General features: G+C 56.7%; 3 protein-coding genes across 3 annotated transcripts in view; all 3 read right to left on the bottom strand.

Moving 5' to 3' along the window:
- Positions 1-590: 590 nt before the first annotated feature.
- Positions 591-3,912, bottom strand: HMGCS2 (3-hydroxy-3-methylglutaryl-CoA synthase 2). The gene is made up of 9 exons (XM_072867571.1): positions 3,800-3,912; positions 3,107-3,546; positions 2,706-2,831; positions 2,237-2,401; positions 1,997-2,165; positions 1,741-1,911; positions 1,007-1,113; positions 778-903; positions 591-697 (listed from the first exon to the last, which is right to left on the bottom strand). The coding sequence occupies exons 1-9, from the start codon at positions 3,910-3,912 to the stop codon at positions 591-593; spliced, it is 1,524 nt and encodes a 507-aa protein (XP_072723672.1).
- Positions 3,913-5,136: 1,224 nt separating this feature from the next.
- On the bottom strand, positions 5,137-6,052 carry REG4 (regenerating family member 4). The gene is made up of 5 exons (XM_072868457.1): positions 5,989-6,052; positions 5,772-5,869; positions 5,554-5,691; positions 5,379-5,484; positions 5,137-5,210 (listed from the first exon to the last, which is right to left on the bottom strand). Exons 1-5 carry the CDS (start codon positions 6,050-6,052, stop codon positions 5,137-5,139), a joined length of 480 nt encoding a protein of 159 aa, XP_072724558.1.
- Positions 6,053-9,761: 3,709 nt separating this feature from the next.
- The window catches only part of NOTCH2 (notch receptor 2), an 88,377-nt gene continuing 79,999 nt past the window's right edge, over positions 9,762-18,139 (bottom strand). The window contains exons 30-33 of the mRNA XM_072868829.1: positions 15,518-15,819; positions 15,011-15,158; positions 14,402-14,499; positions 9,762-13,473 (exon numbers count right to left, since the gene is read on the bottom strand). Coding sequence (XP_072724930.1) covers positions 12,130-13,473; positions 14,402-14,499; positions 15,011-15,158; positions 15,518-15,819 — 1,892 coding nt within the window. The 3' untranslated portion in view covers positions 9,762-12,129. The remainder of the gene's footprint in view (positions 13,474-14,401; positions 14,500-15,010; positions 15,159-15,517; positions 15,820-18,139) is intronic.

Below are 18,139 nucleotides of genomic sequence, written 5' to 3'. Positions count from 1 at the left end.
GGGCATGGCCCAGAGAGCAGGCAGCACTCCAAGGGAGGCTCAGCCCTCCCGTGAGCCCCCACGTCGCCTGCCCCCTCCTCCCCCACAGGTTTTCCCATGGGGGTGTTTCAATTTGCCGGTGTCACAGGGAAAATGGCGTCTTACCACCCCCAAACTGGAGACCAGGGAGCTGGGGTTTACTTGGCTCCCCCAAAATGTTGGGGCATGCTCCCATCCTGGGGAAATGGGGGGTACTGAGGCACATGTCCAATGGGGCAGGCGGCTGCGTTGGGTGCCCATGGGATAAATCTGCAATCCAGCCCCACAGTGGTTGAGGGAAGGGTCCTGGGGCCGGAGGGCACCACTCATGACCAGGAGCCAGAGCCAGGCTGCTGCCCCCTCTCATCCATGTGTTTATTCCCCCATGCCGCCCGGGTGTTTGCAGAAAATGCTGCCGCCTCCACCAGCTCCAGGGCTCGAGGTGCCCAGCTGCTTCCTGGCCATCCAAGGTGAGGTATCCTGGGGAGGCCAGCCCTGGATGTGGGGGTGAGCAGGGATGCCGGTAGGGAGGAGAGCACCCCCTTCCCTGGGGTGCACCACTCTGGTCCCCCCTAGATGGGCTTTCTGGCATATTCCCGGCGGTACTTGGCATCCACCCTTGTCAGGTACCAGGTGCCGGGGAAGAGATCCGCCTGGGAGCCGTGGGGAGCATGGTCGGCTGCAGGGAGAGGGCGGTGATGCTCAGTGGGGCCGTGGGGCACCAGCAGGGAGGTGTCACGTCGCCCCAGCCCCACTCACCCAAGTGATGGGTCTCCTCTCGCTGCTTCATGATCTCAGCGAAGTCCTGTGGTGCCACACGCTTGCGGGCGTCCAGGCGAGCCGGCAGGTCAGCCAGGCTGGAGACCAGCTTATCCAGGGGTGAACCTGGCGGCGGGGACCCCCCGGGTGAGACAGCACTGCCAGCAGCCCTGGCCCTGCTGCCCCACGCTGCCCTCCCCTCCCGGCCCCCTTCTCCCGCGGGGCTCACCCGGGGCCGCATCCTGCGACACACGGAGGGAGAACATGCTGGCGGCCAGCCCCGAGCCGTAGGAGAAGGCACCGATCCGGGAGCCGGCCAGGTCCCGTGCCGAGGATCTGCAGTGAGGGGTAGCGGGGTCAGAGGGGATTGCAGGCTGGCAGGGGGTGCAGGGCTGCGGGGGCGGCATCAGCGGCTGCCTCCTGCCCCCTTCACAGGCAGGGGGGTCCTGGGACTTGGGGCCCGATTAAATGGCAACTTGTGGCCACAATGCCAAGGGCAGGTGGCCCCAGAGCAGAGGGATGCCTGCAGTGGGGGCTCAGGGCCGGGGAGCACCAGGGCTGCCCAAGGACGGGCAGTGGGATGAGGCTTTTGTTCACCCCCACAGTGCCTGGTCATTCCCACGGCCCCTTTGCTGCTGATGGTGGCAGGGGACAGCCGTTCTCCCGGGCACGACAAGGGGGTTTTCATCCTCCTGGCGCTGACAGAAGGGCTTTATGTGCCAGCCCAGCTCCAGTGAACCGGGATGAAAAGGCTGGCTGGGAGACAGCGCGGGGTCTCTCCTGCTGGGGTTATGCCAGGGGTTATGTGCAATGCCAGGGGTTATGTGCAATGAAAGCATCAGGTCTCTGCTGCAGTGGAGGGGGATGAGTGCTGGCACCTTCCCCCTGAGCCAGCTGGTCCAGGGACTGCCCTCCCCAAAATGAACTCCCCCCCACCCCAAGCCAGCTTTTGGGGGGACTCACTGTGCCAGGAGGGAGGCCAGGCAGCCGTACATGGATGGCGTGTACATGTTGCCATTGCGAGAGGAGAGGAGAAGGGAGGGCTTGGTCTTCTTGTTGAAGATCTCCTGGCTGGCCACCTGGAATGCCTTCTCCACCTCCTTGCTGGTGTAGGTGTCCTCCAGCTTCACACCACTGCCCAGAGAGAGGCCAGCTCAAACCCCACACAGGCACGTCGCCGGCTGGGCTGGGGGACGGGGGACACAGCAGGCAGACCCACCGGAAGGGCTGTAGCCCCTTGTAGAGGCCGGTGGCTGTGTCGGGGTTGGGGGCAGCCAGGAAGTCGTTGAGCAGCAGCCGCCCCACTGACTTCTGCACCAGCTTGCAGAAGGGCGTGTGGAAAATGATGAACTGGAAGTCGTCGAGGGTGAAGGGCTGCTGGCTGCCAGCTGGAGGGCAATATGGGGGCTGTCAGCATCCGGCGGGATGGCGCAGGCACCCCAGGGGTGCTGCCACTTACCCTGCTGCCACTGGCTCTCCGCCTTCCGGCGGTACACGGCGTAGCAGCGGTCCAGTGCCCGCAGGTAGCACTGGATGGAGAGCTGCCCGTCCACCACTGGGTACTCGGAGGCCAGGTCTGGCTTGTAGAAGTCATAGGCATGCTCCATATGGGTTCCCCGCATGCCTGGGGGCACAGGGAGACCCAGCTGTTGGGGAGTGCTGGGGGGTCCCAGCCAGATGGGAGGAACCCATGGGTGCTGCCTGCCATGCCAGCCCCAGCATCCACCAGCATCCCTGGGTCACTCTGAGGTGCCCACAGGGATGTGACCGGCCGGGATCCTGGGATACCCAGCACTGGGCAGCCACCGGGGCCATCAGAGCTGGTGCTGCCAGAGCTGAGCAGCTCCATCTGGGGCTAGGATATGCATGTGTGGCCCCCAGGGATGGCACCCATCAGATCATTGCCCCCAGGGTCTCGTGGCACTGACCTCTCTCCAGCACCAGCGGGGCGTTCGGTCCCACCAGCATGGCGATGGCACCAGCACCTCCCGTGGGCCGCGCGTTCCCCGTGGCGTAGACGGCAATGTCCCCACACACCACCACGGCATAGCGACCTGGGGGAGGACAGGGGGGCTGGTGGGGCCATCAGCAGGTGGGAGCCTCCATCCTGCAGCCCTTGCACATCCCCATCCCCACGCTGCTGGGTGTGATGGCAAAGAGAAGCGAGAAACAGGGGTGATGGAGAGCCTGGAGGGGCAGCAGCTCCCCTTGAGGCTTGCCGGAGCATCTTTGGGTTTCAGGCCAGCTCCTGCCTCCTTCCCCCATCCCACAGCACCCACCTCATGTTCAGCCCCGCCATCCTCACGGCACGGTCCCTGCCCACACCCACCATCCCAGGCGCTGGACTCCACCCAGGCGGCCGCATTGAAGAGCGAGGCTGTGCCCCCGTAGCAGGCGTTGGTGGTATCGATGCCCTCCACGTCAGTGTTGCCCGAGTCATGGAAAAGCTGCATGAGGACCGTCTTGACAGCCTTGGACTTGTCAATGACGGTCTCGGTGCCCACCTCCAGGCGGCCGATGGTGTCCCAGGAGAGGCGCCCGCGCTCCACCAGCCGCTGCACCACCGTCAGGCACAGGGAGTTGATGTCCTCATGGGCGGCGCAGAAGCCCATCTGCTGTTGGCCCAAGCCCCGTGTGTACTTGCCGGCCTCCACGCCGTCGTACCGCTCCAGCTCCTCCTGCTCCACGTACTGGGCGGGGAAGTACACCTCCAGCGCCAGGATGCCCACGTCCTTGGGCCAGGCGCCCGTCCCAGCAGCGCTGGAGAGGCTGCAGGGCAGAGGGAGCGGCGACGGTCCCGCAGAGGCCCCGAGCCTCAGGGACAGGCAGTGGCCCCAGGGAGATGCCACCAGCGACCACCCCAGGCCATGAGCACCCCAAATCCCTGCTGTTTCCCTGTGCCCAGAGGCACTGTGGGGAGGAGGGAGAGCATCCCCTTCCCCAGCAATGTTTAAGAGTACTGCCAGCTCCCCACCCCCTCCTGGTTATGCCTCCACCCCACCCACTCCGCATGGGTGCTCACCATGCCCTCTGCACGGCCATGGGGTGCTGGGCCCCCCAGAGCGTCCGCTCCGGCCCCCGCGGTGCCTGCCTCACGCCCCAGCAGCATGCGGCACGGCCGACCAAGCGCAGCATCTTCGCCCCGGCCCCTGCACGAACAGAGGGACGGATGGCAGAACGGACAGATGGACGGCGGGATGGGCCTCGCGTGGTGCTTTTATAAACTGCGCGGGTGTCACGGTACAGCCCTCCCAGCCCTTATCAGCACGCCGGACCCCAGCGCTCAAAGGTCACCAAGCACCAGCCAACACGACAGGGACAGCAGAGCAAGTGCTGGCTTTGGAGGGGGGGACTTGCAAGACATTTCTGTCTTGTGCCCCAAAGCCTGGGGACACACTTGGCTGGAGCTGGGGCCGAGCAGTGGGATGGGCTCTCCTGCAGTCCCGGCTCCCTGTGCCATGGGGTAGTGTCAGCTCTGGTGCCCGCAGCTTGCCGGCATGGCTGCAGTCAGCGCACGGTGTGTACGGTGCTGCGTGGTCCCTGACTGCCCCCGTGGTCCCGGGGAGGGAGCAGAGGGTGGCCGGAAGTTTGGTGCCGGCACCATCCGTGCTGCCCAGGACGCGGTCCACCTCCGTCACATGCTGCGGCTCCGGGGGGGAAAAAACCCATGAGCAGGGTGGGGGCAGAGCCATCTTCAAAACAGCAGAGCAAACAGCCACGTGAGGCTTGTGGCAACACTGTGGTGACACAAGAATGGACCTTTGGTCCCGGTGCTGCTGTCAACATGGCCACGGGGCAGCATTGCAGCTCCTGGACCCTTATGGAGTCATTTACACCTGGGTGGGCAACCATCCTCACACCTGCACACCCATGACAGCTCCCATCCCCACCCGCACCTGTGCCTCAGCTCTCCTCCATGCCTGCACCCTGGGGACACTCGTGTCCCCCCCACCTGCACCCCAGGGACATCCTGTCCCCCCATCCCTCCCGTTTCGCACCAGAGGGCTGGGGATGAGCAAACACGAGCACCCAGCTGGGAGAGCTGCTGGCCCTGCGGCTCCTGGGGACTCACCCCCAAATGGCTCCGCTGGCACCTGCAGCACTGAAGCCCCTGGCAGCCAGGGAGCTCAGGGAGCCACGGCAGCGCCTGTTGCTCCCTCGCCCAGATGCCCACGGGTGGACCATACCAGGGCTTTGCACCAGCACCAAAGTCACACAGCACTTGCATGCTTGCTCTTTTATAGATGTATTTTTAGGAGTTGGGGAGAGAGGAGCAGAGGTTGCAAGGAAGGAGCATTGCTGGCATGGGGTCCTCCATGGGGTCCCCCATGGGGTCCCTTGTGGGCCCGGGGGCCATGCTCAGTGTGAGGGGGTGAACTTGCAGATGTAGTGATGCTGCTGGGCACAGTCGGCGCTGGACCACAGGGTGAAGCCTGCCGGAGAGACGGGCCGGAGGTCAGCAGGGACCACAGCGAGGACAGAGGCACCAGCTCTGTCCACTGCAGTGCTCCGGGGGGGACTGGCCCTGGAGGAGGAGGAGATGGGGGGGGATACTGGCCACGATCGAGTGCTGGAGGTGGACGCAGGGTCTGGGCACTCACCGCTGAGGTGGGTCAGCATGCCGCAGCTCCCGCCGTGAGCACCATTCCCAGCCAGCCCGCTGGTGGTCCTGTACTTGTCCCCACTCGCCCACTGCCAGGCCTGGCTCTGTGCAGGGAGAAGGGGTCAGAGGCATGGCCCCGCTACCCCCTGGCCCCCCGCCACCCCCCACCTCACCTCCTGCTCGTAGCGGAGGCCGAGCCAGACGGGCTGCACGCGCTGGTAGTAGGAGATGACCTTCTGCAGGGTGGCCGCCTCCCGGGGCTCCTCCACCCAGGCCAGGTGGGCGCCAGCATGGTTGGCCTGGCACTGCCTCTGCGGGGAGAGCCATCAGTGCTGGGGCACCCCGGGCAGATGGGGGGGCCCCGGCCACGTGTGTACCCCAGTGGGCTTACCTCAGCCTCGTCCCAGCTCCGGAGCTGACGGAAGTACTTGAAGCAGCTGAGCTTGTAGTAGAACCAGCCCTTGGGGCAGTAGTCTATGTACCGGGCGCCTGTGGAGGGAGAGCTGCGGGGTGGGATGGGGGACAGACGGCGTTGCCAGCTGGAGAGGAGCACGGCTCCCTCCCGGCCCTGCTGTGAAAGCAGCTGCTCCCCAAGTCGTGGGACTCACCGGCTGGCCACAGGAGCCCCATGCAGCCCAGCAGCAGGAGAGCGAGTCTGGCCACTGCCACCATCCTCCTCGCTCCTGGACGTGTCTCCTGCAAGATCTCGGGGGGATGTCACACCAGGTCCCTTGGGGACAGGGGATGCCGCCTGCACCCAGAAAGTGCAAACTCGCCCTGCTACGGACTGAATCCGGCCCCTTTCAGCCAGCTGGAGGAGATTGCAGCCCTGGGGTCTGTGCCTCCCTCTCCCCTCCCTGGCACAGGTCACTGCCCTGTGCCCACACCCCGTCCCCCCAGGCATGGCTCGGGGTCCCCAGCCCACACTGGCAGCAGGGTGTCCAGCCCCACTAGTCCCAGCCTCAGCAGGAGGCATCTGGGCAAGCCAGGCTGCTCTGTAGGGACATGGGGAGAGTGCTGCCACGGGCACGGGTGGGGGACCCCAGCCCTGCCCTGGCACGGGGCAGCAGCAGCAATGGCAGAGGCAGAGCCAGGGCTGCAGGGACTACGTGCACAGCATCGTTTTCACCCCCCCCCCGAGCTCGTAGCGCTGCCAGACCCAGGCCGGGGAGGCAAATTGGCCACATCAGCACAGCTCCCCTTTATCTCGTCTAATCCCCGGGCACTGGGGCCGATTTGCAGACTCAGCTCATCTTCCCCTCAAAGAAGCAGTGACAAAAGTCAATGTGGTGCTGCATATTGCATCGTTGCAGCCTGCCCCATCCAGCAAGGGAAGCGCTCAGCTGCCCTGGGAGCTGCTGGGGCTGGGACCGGCTCCTGCTCGCCCACAAGCCACCTCGGAGCATCCCGAGGCCGCAGTCACCCTGCAAGGGTCCCCTTCCTCACCTGCTGTCCAGAGATCAGGAGGAATAACGGCTTCTCGTGGATCACCGGGAGAGGAGAGGAGCTGCTCTTTATAGCCTGGTGCTCACCAGCATCACTGTTTGCTCAGCTCAGGTGATTCCCACCTCAAAAATCTTACTGCTGACTCCCCTCTATCCCCCCTGCCTTGCTGGAAAGCCGCCCAGATCTCCACTCTGTTTACATTCAGTGTTTCTCCAGAAAAGACAGGAAGAACCTCTCCTAGTTGGTCAATAAACCCCCTGCAATTAATGTTAGTTACTAACGCAAACACAGATAACCTCGTGGCAGAGAGGAGCCTGGCACCAGGCAGGGATGCCCGCTGGCCCAGTCCTGGCTGGCCCAGGGGCTGGTGGGGATGAGCACCGGGGGAGGCTGCCCTGATCCCGGTGGAGCATCCCTGCGGCGACCAGCCGGGCCGCGGGTACCACCCGCCCGCTTCGCCCACGTCCCTGGCCAAGGGATGGCACCCGGCCGGGCTCCACGCCCTGCCCAGCTCCGCCATGCGTCACCCACACACCGCCCTTGTTTGAACTGCCTGGGGATGTTTGTCAGCAGGATGCAGGATGCGGGGATGGGGGAACAGCCTGCTGCCAGGGGCTGGCGGGTGCCATCAGATAGCAGTTGGGGGTGCTTGGCCCCATGCCCGGTGGTGACACAGGGCTTCGTCAGTTTGCATCCCTCCGGGAGGAAGAAGGGGCAGGTCCTGCAGCAGCAGCTCCCCACTGCCCCGGCCCCATGTGGGGAACCCACAGCCCTGGCCCTGGGGAGGCTGATGCCAGCATGGAGCCACAGAGGGGGGTTGCCCCCGGCCCCAGCAGCCAGAGCCCTTTGGCATGGTCGGGCACAGCTTTCTCCGTCACGGTCCTTGCTCCTCACCCTGGGGTGTCCTCTTGCACCAGTGGAAGGCGTCGGAAGCTCACCTACCCTACTGCTTCGACCACGCTGCTCTGGAGTATCACTTTGTTGGCTCCTAATATACCAAAGCAGCTTTGAAAGCTCTTCCCGCTGCCTGTCCCGTGGCCTCCTGCAAAGCTGCCAGCTGCTGCCCAGCGCCCTGCTGCTGCCAGCTATGGCCAGTGCCCGGCTCTCCATCCCCCAGTCCTGTCAAAGACCCTTGGAGGAGGCCACCGGGAGCTCCCCAGGAGGCAGCTACCCGCAGAGGATCCAGCCCCAGAGCCAAGCCCCTCATTTCCCAACATGGAAGGCTTGTAGCTGGCTGAAGTTCTCACTTCTGGCTGTCAGGCTCAAGCCATGTCCTCCAGCCCTCAGGGATCTCTCACGGCTCCTTTGTGGCAGCATTTGCCAAATAGCGCAGCGACTGCTGCTACGCCCACAGGTAGCAGCTCCCTGCCAGCGTGCAGAGGCAGGTCTGGCTTTTGCCCTGGGGAGGGAGGAGGATCAGACCCATCTCCTTCGCCCACACAACCAGGATACAGCTACTGCTGCTGCTCCCCAAGACCTCTCAAGGCTCAGCCAGCTTGCTAGGCACCCTGCGGGATCAAAGGGATAAAGCCTTCTTGTGTCCAAACACAGCTGCTGCCTGCTACCATTTGTCCTGAAAGAAACAACCTTGCGGAGGAGATCAGCCGCTCTGACTAACAGGGAAACGCTTCAAACACAGTAACCCCCCTCCAGAAGACAGGACTCCACCCTTGTTTTATGAAAAACCGTGAAAATGTTCCCCAAAGGAGCCTGAGGCTACTGCGTTACTCCTCCATTAGGTAAGGGATACCCCAGCTCCCTGCCTGGATGGTTCAATTAGGCTTATTTTCATGGAACACAGGAAGTTTTCACAAGCCCCTTGTCATCCCGGGCTGGGGAAGAGGCATGCACCATCCCCGAGGAGATGCAGTTTCAAGTCTCAGCCTGAGCACCAGCAAACTCGACACAGCTGTGCCAGAGACCCAGCAGAGCTTGCTAAACTTTGGCAAAGATGTGCAACCTATGGGAGAACACGGATGAAAGCCTCCCGGAGGTTTGTACTGGCCCAGCTGGCTCTACTAGAAGATAAAGGAGCTGCACTGTTTGAATATTAAACCCTTAAAATGCCCCCAGCAGCTTTATCCCTGTGAGGCATCATAATTCAGCTACTGGCTCCATCCAAGTCCACAGTGAGAGCTGGAAACCGGCCAGGTGAGCACTGGCTCAGCCCAAGGCTTCGGTGGCACCGCCCTCCTCAAAATACAGGAACACAACCCTTGTCAATTTGTTCTCTAATTGTTCAAGTCAAACTGTTCAAGTCTGAAAACAGCACGGAGCTGTGATTCCCTGTTTCAGAGGCTGGAGAATCGCACATCTTCATGCATCAGCTGCCAAGCCAAAGCCAGGGAGGCAGCCTCAGCTCCGGGGACAAGGGTTCTCCTCCCAGCTGCAGGAACAGAAGCCGCCCAGGGAAGCAAGCAGGACCTGAAAGGGCGAGTGAATCCACAGCTCCGCTAACCACAGCCTGACCCACGCTTGCCCACAACCTTTCTAAAAGCCCCAGCCCTTCTCCCGCTCCCAGGCAAGCGAGAGCTCTTATTCAAAGCATCTCAAAAAGGCCCCATCCCGGTCCCTCCCCGTCCTTCCCAGTACCCGCAGCTGCTTGGCTGCTGTTACTGCCCCCTTCGCAGGTATCCAAGAGACCCAGAATCCTCCTGTTCACACCCGAGCTAGGCTGCTTTCAGGTCCCAGGCACAACTCCCTTGGATGGAGCTAAATGGTGGGGTTTGTGTGCTGCTGAGCCACAGCACAGAGCACCCTTGTCCCCAGAAGCTCTCTCCTGACACGGACTGCAGAGTTCCTAGTGAGCCCTCCCCCTTGCCAGGGGTCTGAACAGCCATCGAACACTGATGATTCGTTTATAATCCTGTCTTTACAATCCAGTGGCTGTGCCGTGATAGCCAGGAAGAAAAACGAAAACAGCAGCACACAGACGCTGGGCAGATACTCTTTATTCTGGGGATAAAAATTGCTTATACATTTTGCAGCAACTATTTTCATAAAAGACTTTTATAAAAAATGTAAAAATAAGCAAATATTTTCCATTATTAATACAGGAAAATGCTGCTGTGTGAATGGTTACTCTACAACTTATGAGATAAAATACCACCTTAAGGAGATATCTTTACAAGTAGTTTAAAAAAAAAAAAGAAAGGCAGAGGGCCATCGTATTAACACGCCAGGCATGAAACTGGCTTCATTCCACAGAAAGCACTCATCTTGTAAAAGGTAGCCACATATATAAAAAGGCACTTGGTTATTTGGGGCTAATGAGGAAAAGCCCTTTGTTTCTTTAGCATCGATGTAGCAACACTTCATTATTTGCAGTGAAACATGTACCTGGACAGACCTCCAGGAGCTGGCGGGCTCCTGCCCGGAGATCTGAGTCGGCTGCAGCTAAACTTCACAGGACACACTGTGGCGAGTGTGCTGGGGAACGCTGTGTGCGTCGTAAAAAGCAGTAACTTCAGAATTAAAAACTTCAGCCCAAAACGACGGCCCCGGGAACCAGCTCCTCCTGAGGCCCTGCCTTCATGTACCATTGAGTCGAATCAAAAGAAAAAGCTTTTACTCTTGATTAGAATGGAAAGAAACATCAGAGAAAATACTGTACATGGTAGGATGCTGAATGGCCGCTGCTCAGAGGGGAGCAGCCTTCTCTGTCCTTTGGCGGCAGCCGACAGCCCCGATCTCTTTGGAACACATGTCTGCAGGGTTCCCCCGAAGAGGTAGGAGCAAACCATCCCTAGAAATGTTCACTTCGGCTGCTGACCGGTTCAGAGCCCTTCAGGGAAGCGTCACTCTTGCGGACAAAGCAGAAAGAGCAGCTGTTTGTCTAAGGTCAGCGACAGCTGGCTTCTGTAACTCCAAAAATATCGGGGGAGCTGCAGTACAAATAGCACTACCATCCCACAGAGCATGTGGGGCACCTCAGTTGGGAAATCTCAATACAGGCTGAAGCTGAGAGCAGAGGACAGCCCCAAACCTGTTAACCAAACTGCGTTAGACAACGGTTTCTGAGCTATTTGGTCTGCCACTTAAGCCCAGCTCCTGGCTTCAGGCACGCTGCTGCTGCTGGAAGCCTGCATGGGAGTCAGTGCTGCAGCCTCCTTGTTGGGAGGGGAAGACAAGGCAGCCCTGCCCCAGGGCTGGAGCGAAACGGGCACTTTCAAAGGGATGGATGCCGTTCCTGATGCAGAAGGACACACACTGCAAACACGTGACAACATCCTCGACACTTCTTGATAATACCACAAAGAGGCAGCACATGGTATCTGGAGGACAGGACACACAGCCACCCTTGGATGGAGGGGAGGGGAGTACTGTGCAAGAATGCTGGGAGCTTGTGTTACCAGGTTTTGAAACACTCATGCTCATCCCATGAGTTTCCCAAAAGGCCTGTATTGGTTGCAGGGCATCTCTTCCAGCACGGGACCCCGTGAAGGCAGTCACGGACACACCTGGCAGGACGGGGGCATGGGGAGGGTAGTGTGTCAAAAAGGTCAGGCAAGTCTCAGGGAAGACATACAACATGGGAGAGATGTGCCTACAGGCCACGGTGGGGGGAAGACCAGGTCAGACCAGCGTTTTCAGGAGGGGGGGGGGGGAGACCTAAGAGAAGACTATATGTATATATAATCTCATAATACCTGGGGGGGCAGGCAGTGAGAATGCAAAGGGGTGTTAGTGGGTTTGTAGAAGACAAAGGCTCTTGAAGATGAAAGGGTGAAGCTGCGTGACAGAAGGTGTCACTTGACCTGCGGGTGTTTTGGGAAGTCCGGCTCGCTTGCTGAGCAAGAGTGGCTGCGGGAAGGAGCGATCTAGGAATGTGGGTGCAGCTCTGAGCTCTGTCAAGACAAGGCAACTTGAACTCGAGGAGAACTAGTAGAAGGTGCTTCAGAGAGAGGTTATGTGGGTAACAAAAGGAGTAACAAAATAAGGATACAAAGCTGGTTTTGGCTAAATTTCTGGAGAAATGACCATGAGATGCATTAAGCTGAAGAGCTGTCTCCCCAAAGAAATGGTGGAACATATTTAAAAGCAGACTGGAGAATCCAGTGCAGACAGCAATCACACCCAAGGTGCGTGGGAGTTGGTTAGAAGTGACCCAGCTGGTCTTCTCCATCACCAGCTTCTACAGTTTTCTGTTTAGCATAAAAGCATACAAGACTTCAGCGACCAGAGTCCCTCCAAGGAAAGAACAGCCTGGGCTCATTAAGACTCTTGGATACTAAAATGGTTCTTCATTTTCATCCTGGAAGACCTTCATGAGTTCTGGAGTCCGCTTTCATCGGGCTTCACCTTCAGGCATACACCTGCATGTTGTTCCGCTGCTGCTCTGTCATGTGAGCGGCTGCCGGCCCACGCTGGTTGTTACTGGGACTGGTTGCCACATCAGACCAGTCAGAGGCAGAGTGTGGGGAGGAGCTTGACCACTGGTCTGGAGATTCGGGTGACGGAGTCAGGTATGGGTGCTCCCCTTGTAAGTGCCGGTTGTGGCTAGGAGTCCGTTCTGTGGCCGAGGAGTAGCAGCTGTGCTGTGACGGAGGCGTGGGGTACTTCCCCATCGAGCTCTGGAACTGGTGGTAGGCCGGGAGGACCGTCTGAGCCACCTGCCCGTCCTGCTGAGGGATGGCAGCCATGGAGAACGAGGCGCTGGGCAGCTGAGCTAAATCCGGTATCTGGTACATGGAGCTAAGAGGACCAGCCATGTTCTGAGCGCAGTTTGACTGGGCCTGCTGTGGCAGTGCTTGCTGGTTTATGCCACCCTTGGGAACCAGCTGGAAAGTCATGATAGGGGGCAGAGACTCCCTGGACACTCCCATGTGCTTTGTATCTGCTTGAACCAAGCCGCTCTGCTGAGAAACACTGGGGTGGGAATGCATCACCTGCGGCACCATGCCAAACATCTCATTGTACTGGGACTCGTTCACCTCCATGCGGTTCATCCACTCAGTGGAAACGTTGGCTGGCCGGAGCCTGCCAAGCCCACTGTTAGGAGGGGTGGTTCTGTGCTGCGAAAGCAGCTGGCTGACGGATGGGAGCACGGTGCTGGATCCACGTCCCAAGGGCTGCATCTCGTGGAGGTTGGAGAAGGACATTGTGTGCGCAGCCTGCACCGACGGAGCAGTCAGCAGTGAGCTGGGCGACGAGTGTAACACCCCCGGCGACGGCATCACAGGAGATGATGTTGGTTCAGATGCAAAAGCATGGGGTGATTCTAGGGAATCAACTGGTGATAGGGTCACTGAGCTCTCCGAAAACTGCCCTTTGCTCTCACTGAGGGACTTCTTCCTTCTCCTCTTTGCATCTTTGGTGAGGTTCGTGGGCATGATGCCTTTGGCATTCGGTTTTCGTGACTTCTTGCTTAATGAAGCGTGCTTCAGATTGAGGAAGGACCTATTCGGGCCACAGATGACCGGGGAGAGGGCAGAGTTCAGCATGGCCCCAGGGTGCCCAGTGGGGCTGTGTGCCACATTGTACTCGTTGAGAAGCTGCACTATGTCGTGGTGCATCCGGTCCTGGGCCACATCTCGGGGCAGGCGGTCCATGTGATCTGTGATGTCTCGATTGGCAAAATGGTCCAGCAAGATTTTTGCTGCTTCGAAACTGCCTTCCCGAGCAGCAAGGAAGAGTGGTGTCTCTTCCTGAAAACACAGAGAATAAGTATTTTAGCGGCTTCACTGTGGGGGGACTGACTTAGAGCTAACACTCCCTTAATGGTGCAGCAACACCTGGAAGCACTGTTTAACACAGTTCCGCATTAATTGTCTCTAAGAACAACCCACCCTGAGAGGTGCCCATTGATTACAGGATTACAATGGTCAGGTGCCCATTGATTACAGGAGATTATTTCATACACGGCAGTGGAGCACACAGGCTAAACTATCCCACCAGGAAGTGCACTATTCTGCCATGGGTCCTTGGAGGAACCGTGAAAGCATTTGGTGCCTTTCTCCCATTGTCCCCTATGAGGGAAAGGTACAAAGGACTATAACAGCCCAGTGAAGAACTGCAGCTTGTGGGTAGCTCTCAAATCCACTGAGCAATACATAATAATCCAAAAAAGAAACCCTAGGTAGAGGAAAGAAATCAAGGACTAAGACACAGCAAAAACTAACAGTGAAGCTACAGGAGGTCTGCACAGTGCAGACTGTCTCTCAAACAGAGGGGCTTCTCCCCCATATCCACCTGGAATTGAGATCCCTGGAAATGTGACTGCTGCTGTGCTGCCAGATCTGGCTCTCTGCTAACCAGAATCCAGCTGTTTGACACCAGCAGCACTTCACCCTGGTGCTCTCACACACCACTGACTGCATATTGCTTTCCTTTTCTGCAAGAAAACCAGGACAGCATTGATGCCTGGGACTTGGCCACACAAGGAAGAGAACTGCTCTCCCACATCAGAAATCCTACAGGACATCCAGCACTTGGGAAGAGTTCCAGTCACAGTCTGGGCTTGGAAGACCTGCACTGAGCACCCAGTTTAGAAAATCTGAACTCAGCTCACTTCAAACAGCAAAGAGATGCTTTGTGTTAGGAAGGACAGCCATGCTGAGCACACCCAAACTGTACCTTGTTATCCTGCATGTCTCTGTTGGCTCCATTTTTCAGCAGCACTAGTGTTGCTTCCACGTTGTTGACAGCAGCAGCCCAGTGAAGAGCAGATTTACCTGCAGGGAAACCCAACAACTTCAGTAACAAACCAAGGAGCTATTTTCTAAAGCACCAACATGGACAGAGTACACTGAGGGAAGAAAGTAACTGCAGTGCAGCTCACAGCATGTGAACATGTCCTGAAGTCATGTTTACACTTTGGAAATCACCATGCTGTGACATACCCCTATGTTACCAAACTGCAATGGGACTTTCAGCCCTTGCTCTGGGATTTTTTTTACTTTTATATTTTTAAATAACCTATCCACAGAGTCATATCTGCAGTCCAGAAAATCCCAGCATATCCAACCCCCTATTTCTTCTGCTTCTCTTCCAAGACTGTCTAACCAAGCCACTGTGCAGCAGCCTGCAATTTATTACTGCTGGGAGGCCTTCTGCAGGAGAGCCTAGTGTCTGATTTAGCTACAGAATTTGAGCAGCCCACACTCCGGTAGAGCAGAAGCCCAACCCTCCTTGCTCACACCATGACAAATGTTTGCCCAGCCCAATATGTCCTGTTCACATTACCATGGTCATCTACGGCATTCACATCTGCCTGGCAATTAATTAGCTCGGCCACCATTCCTTCCACAGCCAGCCGTGCAGCCAGAATTAACGGGGTCGTTCCATCATTCATCCGAGCATCCAAGTCTGTCACTCTGTTACGGATCAGGATCTGGACAACAGGGGAAGACAGATTTTTTCCAATACCAATGCAGAGCAAAACTGAGGCTTTGGCAGAAACTCAAGAGAAACTTTATAATGAAAAAGCAGCCTGAGCACTGAAATGCAAGGACCCAGATAATAGGTGACAGAGGCAAACAGACCAAATAAATACAGGCCAGATGATTTATGCATGCTGAGTTCTTCAAGCTATGAATACCTGAGGAAACTGGATGTAAAATACAGTTCTGCCTGGCCATCACACTGTGGAAGGCATGAGAGCAAGACTGTGCGTGAACACAGCACAGCTTGGGCAGGCTCATATAATTCCAGAGCACAGCTACTCTAAAATGGGTTCTTCAACTACTGTACCTGGAAGACACCTTGGGCATCAGCAGCTACAGCTGCGTGCAGGGGAGTCCGTCCCATGTTGTCCCGTGCATTAGCGTCCGCACCAGCATCCAGCAAACGTTTTGCAGCATCTGCTCTTGAATAACGGGCTGCTAAGTGCAGTGCCATCTCCCCAGTACGGTCTGTTTGGGCCTGCAGGTTGGCGCCTTGATAGATCAAATCTGTTATTATATTTGCTGAGGAATCTTCTGCATCCTCATCATCCTCGCTAATATCGGAGCTGCCCATACGCAAAGATGCCAACATAAGTGGAGTACATCCATCTGCAACAGAAGAGATGTTATCATAGTAACCTGACAGTGACAGCAAAGGAAAGGAAACCCTCACACAATCCCCTCCCCTTGAGCACCTACAGCTAGAGACAATCCGTCCAGTCACTTTAACTCAGACTTAAAGCTCAATAGTTAGTGAGTTGTTTTCCTTCCAAGCAGGCCTTTAATACTTACTGCAACCCCAACAGAACTTAGATACTTCTCAAATAAGTAAGATCATTATAAAACAAAAAAAGTTTGCTGCTGAAGTGAAAAACTTTCTCAAAATGTAAAGGCTAGCTAAGTTCCTAAAGAGAAGCAAGGGCTATAAAAATCAAATACTTCAGATGAATAACTATAACTATTCATATGGATGTTCTAATCACGTACCTGGGGAAAAGAAACAATTTACAGAGAAAAAATACTGGACAACTAGCCACCGATTATTGGTGGCATTTTGCAGATAGTAATCTGAAGAGAAATGCAGACAAAAGCCTTTATATCTATTACACACCAAAGTCCTCATTAGAAGGACCCTGAAGTTGTGAGTCACGCACCCAAAGCTGAAAAGCACCACAGTACGACTGCCTGAACCAACCTCATTTTGCTTTTAATAACATCCATGACCAGAGCCCTAAACAAACTAATCAAGCAAACGCTGTAGTTTCACAGAAGTACACCATGTAGGAAGGGACCACGGAACAGGATCTAATCCAGTATTATTCACTGGTGTACCAGTAGCATCCTACACACATGCAATGCCTTGTTCCCCATGCACCCCTTCATCGCAGCATGGACTGTCCGCAGCTACAAATTGCTGGAAGTCTCACCACAGTTTGAGTGCTTTGAAAGATACTTGTGTCTCTCCACAAGTCTCCAGTGATGGGCTCACACTGATGGGACATCCACAAAGGCTAAATTCATGTTCATCCAACCAGGATCCTTCCATTGCCACTGGAAGGAGAAAGGCTCCTCCAAACCTCTAATTTAACTTAGCTCCCTTGGAAGAACCTCCCCTCCCTGTCTGCTGATCAGAGAGGGTGGTCCAGGAAGACTAGCTCATGCTGCTGATTTTTCACCCTTGTTAATGAAACATCTCCACATATTTTCAGCAACCTATCAAATGCCAAGTGCTTCAGTTTCAGCACATGCTGAACTTTACAGCATGTTCACTACCTAAAACCAAAGACTCCAACTGTAGACACTAATGCTTGCTCACTGATTTTACTACTTTACTTCCACACACATCACAGGCACCTGGAAAGTAAGAGGGACTAAGATGGCAGCAGGAGTGAAACACTCTGTGCTAAGCGCCCCACTGGAGCTCTGCAAAGCTGAACACAAATTTTGCTTCTCCAGTGTGGCTTGCTAGCAGAAATTCAAGACAATCTTTCAGCAGCTGCCCAATTTATTCCACGTACAAGCAGGGGACCTTCCTGGACCCCACAGACAACAGCTTCCCTGCCTGCACAACTCTCAATCTGCAGTGCACTATCTGCACTGAATGAAGTGCGTGAGCCCTGCAGAAAGGCATACGGTGTGATGGCAGAATTAGGATTCTGTGCAGATAAACAAGGCGATGATCTCCTATTGAAAGTAACATACAGAGTTCTAATGCCCTGACCCACTTCCCGACTTCCGATCACCAGGCTTTCCTGACTCTATCCTACAGCAGTTCCAAAACTTTCTAGAAATCTATCGTTCTACCACAGGGAACAGTGTCGAGCCCCCACAGAGATGAGGGCTGTGGCCTCCAGGTCTGCTCCCCAGCCAGGCTGGCAGCAGCAGCATGCACGCTCCTCCTAGTGGCTCACAATCACAGGACACACGGGCTTTCGCCGAGCTGCTTTCTCAGGATTTGTTGGACGGCAGCGAAGTGCTGACGTATGGGCCTGGGTTCAGTTCCAAGATCCAGTTCTGTCTATAGACCCTCTTGCCTGTTGTGCAAGGCTATACCTCTTTTTGTGCTTCTCCCTCCCACTGCTGGCTCTGCTTCCTTGCCCCAAATGAATACTTCTCAGTATTCAAGTCAGGCTGTGGTCTCCTCCATACTGCCCCAACACAAAGAGCAGAGACACGGAGCACAGAAAGGAGCTTTCCTTTTCTCCAGCACTGCAGCCCTGCAAAAAGCACTCACAGGAAAGGTCTTGCTTGCTCAATCACTGCAGTAGTCCTGGACGGATGATACCTAGCTGCTCTACAGGGACACAGCTACAGTATGCATTAAATCCTTGGAAAAATTAGCTGCCACCTTCCAAAAAGTGTCTCAGGTATGTCCAGCTCTTTTCAGAGCTTTGAAAGTTGGCCACACACGGGCAGTTTTATGCGGCTA

The sequence above is a fragment of the Ciconia boyciana genome, chromosome 7, assembly GCF_034638445.1.
Source record: "Ciconia boyciana chromosome 7, ASM3463844v1, whole genome shotgun sequence".
NCBI lineage: Eukaryota > Metazoa > Chordata > Aves > Ciconiiformes > Ciconiidae > Ciconia > Ciconia boyciana.
This window is presented reverse-complemented; position numbering and strand designations above follow the sequence as displayed.

Excerpts from the sequence above, each read along its gene's own strand:
- HMGCS2 (XM_072867571.1), bottom strand. The coding sequence starts at position 3,912 with ATGCTGCGCTTGGTCGGCCGTGCCGCATGCTGCTGGGGCGTGAGGCAG. Across the intron at positions 1,114-1,740 it reads CTGGCCTCCCTCCTGGCACA|ATCCTCGGCACGGGACCTGG; the intron begins GTGAGTCCCCCC and ends CCCTCACTGCAG. Across the intron at positions 698-777 it reads AGAGGAGACCCATCACTTGG|CCGACCATGCTCCCCACGGC; the intron begins GTGAGTGGGGCT and ends CTCTCCCTGCAG.
- REG4 (XM_072868457.1), bottom strand. The coding sequence starts at position 6,052 with ATGGTGGCAGTGGCCAGACTCGCTCTCCTGCTGCTGGGCTGCATGGGG. Across the intron at positions 5,870-5,988 it reads GGGGCTCCTGTGGCCAGCCG|GCGCCCGGTACATAGACTAC; the intron begins GTGAGTCCCACG and ends CTCCCTCCACAG. Across the intron at positions 5,211-5,378 it reads CATGCTGACCCACCTCAGCG|GCTTCACCCTGTGGTCCAGC; the intron begins GTGAGTGCCCAG and ends TCTCTCCGGCAG.